Here is a 6981-nt window from a genome sequence, read left to right on the forward strand (position 1 = left end):
ACTCCCTGCAGCAAAGGAACCCTCCGATGACAACGCTGGCATTTTGCTTTATGTCTCCAGGCGTTTTCCTGCATTTATTAGTACTTTCCCCCCCCCAAATGACGACAGTCTCCACATTATTTTATAACTTGCTCTTTGCATTTAATGTGGCAGGTATGTTTCCATGTCACTGGAGGGCTTCGGAATAGGTTTTAACAGTCACGTGTCTCCTGTACCCCGGAGTGCGCCAGCACGTGTTCACCCAGTTCCTTGTCTTACTCTTCATTTTGAAAAGTCATAAAACCCATGGCCGTTGGAATCGACAGGTCACTCTCGAGTGCCCTTTACCCGGTGTCCCCGGTTGTTGGCCATGTTCGTAGTTGCCTTTCCGTCCTCCCTCCGCACATTGATTTTTCCGACGTGGTCCTGATTGCCCTTTAACTCTTCGTGGCGTGATTCCCGGAAACGAGGCCATTGCCCTGTGACCACAGCGTGATCCTCGCATTCAGGAAATCGACGCTGAAGTAACTGCTGCACGCACCCCCGGCCTCCGTCCGGCTCCTCCGGGGCCTCAGGCTCCCGCCGGGGTTTCAGGACCCGCGCCACATCTGTGCTCAGGTGTGGGTTCCCAGCGACACCCTCCAACCGGGGACAGACCCGCCCTCGTCGTTAGCGACCTTGACTTTTTGGAAAAGGGCAGTCAGTAACTTTCAGCTTCGCCTGCTGGTTCCCTATCATTAGATTCTGCTGCAGGTATATTTTGGCAGAAACATGGTAACACATCGAAGCGATGCTAGATTCTTCTCATTGCATCGTATGGGCAGGCACACAGGGCTGACGTGCACCATTTGGGGTAATCATTTTTGTTGCCATGGTTGCATTTTTAGTCCTAAATTTCCATTCACCTGGCGAGGCTCAGTGGTTGAGCATCAACCTGTGAACCAGGAGGTCAGGGTTCGATTCCCGGTCAGGGCACGGGCCCGGGTTGTTGGCTCGATCCCCAGTGGGGGCCGTGCAGGAGGCAGCGGGTCCATGATTCTCCCTCATCACTGATGTTTCTCCCTCTCCCTCTCCCTTCCTCTCTGAAGTCAATAAAAAGTACTTTTTTTTAAAAGGGAAGCAGGTGTCCTGACCCCTCCCGCAGCCCATGGCACAGCCTTCCCCTGCAGCATAGGCCGCGCGGGCGGACAGCCAGGCCGACTCTGCTGTTCCCGCGTCACTGACTGTCACTGCGGCCTGAGCGCCTCGCACACCAGTCCCGGGGGAGCCGGGGGCAAGCCCGCTCCGGGGGACGGGATGAGGGGTGCCGTTCCCTCGGGAATGGGCTCCAGGAGGCTGTGTCCGCAGGCGAGAGCCGGGCTCTGCAGGCTGGGGAGTCGCGCTGGCCTCCACGTGAACTTCATTTTCCCTCCACCCGGTCCCGCCTCCATCTGCGGACCCTGCCCTGACCTCTGCTTCGCCCCCAGCTGCTGCTCGAGCACCAGGACGCGTACCAGGCCGGGGCCGTGTTTCCCGACGCCTTCTACCCGGGCATCTGCCAGAGAGGTGAGCCCTCCCCTCCCCCACCCCGTCTCCCACCTGCCCTGGGCTGAGTTCAGAGTTGTGTCCCGTGAGCTGGGGTCCCTTGCCCTTCCCCTCTTCCTTGGGGCCCACAGGAGCGCCCAAAGGCTTGGAGGGCAGGTGGAGGGAGATGATGCGGGGGGGTGGGGGAGGGGGCCCCCTGCTGCTCCAGGCAGGTCCTGAGCCCTGGCTCTGTCTGTCAGGGCGCTTTCACGAGGTGTCCGAGAGCACCCACTGGACCCCCTTCCTCAACGCCAGCGTCCACTACATCCGGGAGCACTACCCCCCGCCCTGGGAGAAGGTGGGCCCTCATCCTTGCCTCCTCGCCCCCACCCCGCTCTGCCCTCAACGCCAAGCACAGCACCGGGGCCCGGCAGGCGCTGGTTCACACGTGAAATTATTTTGAGGGTTTGGGGCAGGTCACGGGGTCGCTTTGCTCCGACACTAAGTCATCGGGAAGCACCTGAAACACGGCACAGGTCCTCCGTGGGTTTGGTAACTAGACACGGATTTTGTTGTTAATCCTCACTGAGGATATCTCCCATTGGTTTTTAGAGAGTAGGAGGGAGAGGGAGAGACAGACACATCACCGGTTGCCTCCTGCACACACCCGACCAGGGTCGGGGCACCTGCAACCAAGGTACGTGCCCTCGACCAGAATCGAACCCGGGACCCTTCAGTCCGTGGGCCGATGCGCTCCCCACTGAGCCACAACGGCCAGGGCTAGACACGGATTTTCCGTTAAGCGTCAGTAACGGAAACGAATTCACATTTATTTTTATTTCTATGTAAACCTTTATTGTTGAAAGTATGTCCCCCTCCCCCCACTGACCCCCTGGAGTTCACACTTATTAAGACGCCCCCCGGGGGTCGCGGACGAGCCCGGGCTCAGGCGGTGTGTTTGCGGGCAGGACGCGGAGAAGCTGGTGGCCTTCCTGCTCGGCGTCACGTCGCACATGGTGGCCGACGTCAGCTGGCACAGCCTGGGCATCGAGCAGGGCTTCCTGCGGACCATGGCCGCCGTGAGTGCCGCCCGTCAGCCTTCCCGGGGACCCGCCGCCGAGGTCAGAGGGGCCCCCCAGGGAGAGGGACACGTCCGGGCGCTCACGTCGCGGGAATAGGCTTCCTGCCCAAAGCGCAGTTAGTAGGTTTCCTCTTTTTAAAAAATGTATTTGTGCTGATTTCAGAGAGGAAGGGAGAGGGAGAGAGAGACATCAATGAGAGAGAGTCATGCATCGCTGCCTCCTGCACGCCCCCCACTGGGGATGGAGCCCCGAACCCGGGCCTGTGCCCTGACCGGGAATCAGACCGTGACCTCCTGGTGCCTAGGTCGATGCCCCCCCCGGAGCCTCGCCGGCCGGTTATTTTGGGCTTTTCTTCCTGTTCAGTTTCCTGAGTGGAAATGCCATTTCCCAGGGGGCACTGTGGTCTCACCCGGGGCCTCGGCCTCCGGAGCCCCGTCCGTCAGTGCGGACAGGGTTCTGTGAGGCGGGTGAGGACTCGGGGAGACGTGTGGCTGGCGGACAGGCGTATGCATCCCCGCAGCTTCATCTGGCAGCTCAGTGGCCAGTGTGACTCCTCCAGCAGATGAATGGGAATAAGTAGGAAAGCCAAGTGCTTCCCTGGACCCTGAGCCGCCCGCCCGCACCCTCGGGGCCGCCCGTCCGCTTGCGGGGAAGGGGCGGCTGCTGGGCGATGCCTGAGACGATGGTTCTCTGCCCCTCAGATGGACTTTCACGGCTCCTACTCCGAGGCGCACCCGGCTGGAGATTTTGGTACGTTTTCTCACTTGCCAAAGTTCCTTCTGCGGTAGATTTCATGTGTAATGAAGCCACTATTTAAAAGTGTATTTTTAAATATGTTTTTATTGCCCTGACTGGTTTGGCTCAATGGATAGAGCGTCGGCCTGTGGACTGAAGGGTCCCAGGTTCGATTCTGGTCAAGGGCATGTACTGTGGTTGCGGGCACATCCCCAGTGGGAGGTGTGCAGGAGGCAGCTGATCGATGTTTCTCTCTCATCAATGGTTCTAGCTCTCTATCCCTCTCCCTTCCTCTTGGTAAAAAATCAATAAAATATATTTTTTTTAAAATTAAAAAATAAGTACGTTTTTATTGATTTCAGAGAGGAAGAGAGAGTTAGAAACATCAATGATGAGAGAGAATCATGGATCGACTGCCTCCTGCACACCCCCCACTGGGGATTGAGCCCGCAACCCGGGCCTGTGCCCTGACCGGGAATCGAAACCCTGACCTCCTGGCTCATAGGTGGACACCCAACCACTGAGCCACGCCAGCCGGGCTGTGTGTGTGTGTGTGTGTGTGTCGTTTTTGTCATATCTTGCCAGCAGCACATACTGACTGCTTTCTGCTTTCATGTTGTGGTTCACCCAGCGCATGGGCACACCTCGTTTAACAGCCATGCACTTCCGAGCAGTTGTGAACATGTGTATTTTTTGAAGAAAAAAAATCACATTTTATTGACTTGCGTTATAGCTTTAGAAACACTTTTCTTTTATAGCAGATGGACGTTCGTGGCCTCGTGTCTGCTAACGCACAAGCTCTTAGTCGGTAGCCGTCCCTTCTCTGTAGGCAATCACCTGTAAATATCCAACCGATGTGAGCGGTGGCGTCTGAAGGAACGTCGCGGCCTGTCTTTCCTTAGCGCAAAAGGCACTTTGGTTACAGGGTCACTTTCCCCTCAATTCATGCTTCACTCGCTAAGATTTTAAAAGATCAAATTCCATAGCCCTGACTGGTTTGGCTCAGTGAATAGAGCGTCAGCCTGTGGACTGAAGGGTCCCAGGTTTGATGCCGGTCAAGGGCATGTACCTTGGTTGTGGGCACATCCCCAGTAGGGGGTATGCAGGAGGCAGCTGATCCATGTTTCTCTCTCATCAATGTTTCTAGCTCTCTATCTCTCTCCCTTCTTCGCCTACACCTAAAACAACAAACAAAAGCGTGTAATGGCTGAGCAGACGCGTGTAACGGCTGAGCAGACGCGTCCAGCGGGCTCCTCACGTCACAGTTCGGGTTGTGGGAACCTGTGGGCAGCGCTGCTCCCGGGGTCTCTGACCATGTCGTGTTTTGCTCCCGCAGGCGGAGACGTGCTGAGCCAGTTCGAGTTCAACTTTAATTACCTCGCGCGGCACTGGTGAGAGCGGGAGCGACAGACAGGCCCGTCCACACGCGTCTACGGGGCGCGACCCTGTCCGGGAGGCGGAGCTCCCCATCCTCGGGCCTGTGCCGTGCGGATGCAGAAAGCAGAGCTGCGGACTAGACGGCACGGACGGCCCAGCGGGCTCCTCACGGGTCTGAGGCCGCAGCGGAGAGGAGAGAGGGCGCGTTCCCTGAGCGGCAGGCGCCCGGTGCGCGGCCGGAAGGAGCCACCGTTTCCTTTTAACCGGGGCCTCGCGGTCCCCGAGGGGGCGGCTGGGAATCCCCCTGTGGTGGTTTCGTCCCTCCTGCCCTTTTGCTGCCCACGTGCTTGAACGGACGTCGTTAGGAGCATTCAGGTTTCAAAACCTGGCACCTGCCTGGCACGCGGAGCCTGGGTCACGAAGCCGTGGCCTCCATCGCCCGTAGCGCTGTTGCCCCCGTGGCCTGACCGGGTGCCGCTGCAGCCACGCCCTGTCGCACGGCTTTTTTCTCTGAATGTTTACGAAGCTGTCGGAGGTGGCGGAGTCTGTCCCCAGTCCCAGCCCCTGAGGCGGGAGGCTGGGTGGGGCGGACGCCTGCAGACCGAAGAGAAGGGAGGCCCCGGGCGGGGGGTCGGGGGGGCATGGCAGATGTCCCGGCAGTGCCCGCCCTGTCCCTGGTCCAGCTGCCTCAGAACTGAGGGCGCCAGAACCAGCGAGTCACTCAGGCCCGCGGCGCCCAGGGAGAGGGGGACACAGGCGTCCGCACCGCACTGCCGCCTCTCCGTGTCCATTGGTTTGGGGCTTTGGAAAGTTTTCACTTTCTTACTTGCCTGGTGATTGACACAAGAAAGTATTTTTGTTATTTTCAACAAAAACCTAGTCTTTTAGGCTATTTTTATTGGAAGGACCATCCTGGGTTCTTGTAAAAATAGAAACTGGGCCCCAACAGATTCTTTCTCAGACACTGACGCCTGGAGAGCGAGGGCCTCGGGGAGGAAGCGGAGGGGCGCCCAGCACAGAGCGGAGGCGCTGCCGGTCCCCCCGGAAACAGCTCGTGTCTGTGACCCGACCCAGTTCTCCCCCCTCCTCACGGGCCGGGGAGCAGGGGGTCGGGTGGCAGCCATTGTCTTACAACAATGATCGTGAGACCATTTCAACTGAAAAGAGTGAAAAGGCTGCCCTGCTCCTGGGACTCTGGACCCACAAAACCAAACACCCGCGCACCCGGGAGCCTCCCTCCGGGTTGTGCCTCAGACGTGTTAGGTGACGGCTCCGGTGCCTGCTCCGCGACTCTGGGCCGGGCCCTGTGAGTGGAGGGACCGACAGCGGCCGCCGACATGCCTGGGACCAGGCACCACCCTGCAGGCCCTCTGGTGGCCCCGCACGGCAGGCGAGGGGTGGCGGGCAGGTGGCGTCACCTCTGCTATCATCTTCACCTTCCGAGTCCACACTCGGCCCTGACCCTGCCGCTCCCCCAGGTACGTGCCCGTCGAGGACCTGCTGGGCATCTACAGGGAGCTCTACGGCAAGGACGTCATCACCAAGCACGTCATCGTGGAGTGCACCTACCTTCAGTTCTTGGAGATGTAAGTGCGGCCGGAGAATCGCACAGGAGCGTGTCGCCGAATCCTGGCCCACGTCCTGGTGGCTCTGTGTCTGTCCTGGAGGCCCTGTGTCCATCCGGGGGGCCCTGTGTCCGCCTGGGGGGCCCTGTGTCCGTCTAGGGAACCCTGTGTCTGTCTGGGGGGCCCTGTGTCCGTCCGGGGGGCCCCGTGTCTGTCCTGGTGGCCCTGTGTCCGTCTGGGGGGTGCTGTGTCCGTCTGGGGGGCCCTGTGTCCGTCTGGGGAACCCTGTGTCTGTCTGGGAGGCCTGTGTCCGTCTGGGGAACCCTGTGTCTGTCTGGGGGGGCCCCGTGTCTGTCTGGGGGGCCCCGTGTCCGTCCTGGTGGCTCGGTGTCTTCAGTGAGGGTTGGTGGGTGGATTTAGCTGGCCCTGGGCGCTCACACGATAGTCGATGCAGCTCTTTCTTCGTTATTTGCTTCGCTCTCTGTGGGGCCACAGCTCATGGCCACGCTCACTGTGTGTTGCAGGTACGGCGAGGTGCTGGCTGTCTCCAAGGTACAGCCTCCTTCCCTGGAACCGCCCCGCGAGAGGCTCTGTGGGCCCGGGCAGCGAGCGGCCTGTCCTCCCCCATGCCCGCCCCTGCGTCCCACAGGCCTCGCGGGTTCCTGTGAGCACACCTGTGCTCCCTGAGCTCCGCCTCCTCCTCCGTGAGTGGCAGGCGGGGTCCCGCTGGGGCTGCTGGG

At 59.9% G+C, this 6981-nt stretch overlaps 1 protein-coding gene across 1 annotated transcript in view; it reads left to right on the top strand.

The window, feature by feature from the left end:
* Positions 1-6981, top strand: part of GPLD1 (glycosylphosphatidylinositol specific phospholipase D1) — a 19206-nt gene that overhangs the window by 908 nt on the left and 11317 nt on the right. Inside the window, exons 2-9 of the mRNA XM_015563507.1 lie at positions 1446-1524; positions 1743-1840; positions 2451-2561; positions 3266-3314; positions 4636-4690; positions 6155-6262; positions 6766-6919; positions 6957-6961. Of these exons, the coding sequence (XP_015418993.1) occupies positions 1446-1524; positions 1743-1840; positions 2451-2561; positions 3266-3314; positions 4636-4690; positions 6155-6262; positions 6766-6919; positions 6957-6961 (659 nt within the window). The remainder of the gene's footprint in view (positions 1-1445; positions 1525-1742; positions 1841-2450; positions 2562-3265; positions 3315-4635; positions 4691-6154; positions 6263-6765; positions 6920-6956; positions 6962-6981) is intronic.

The sequence above is a fragment of the Myotis davidii genome, unplaced genomic scaffold, assembly GCF_000327345.1.
Source record: "Myotis davidii unplaced genomic scaffold, ASM32734v1 scaffold217, whole genome shotgun sequence".
NCBI classification, from domain to species: domain Eukaryota; kingdom Metazoa; phylum Chordata; class Mammalia; order Chiroptera; family Vespertilionidae; genus Myotis; species Myotis davidii.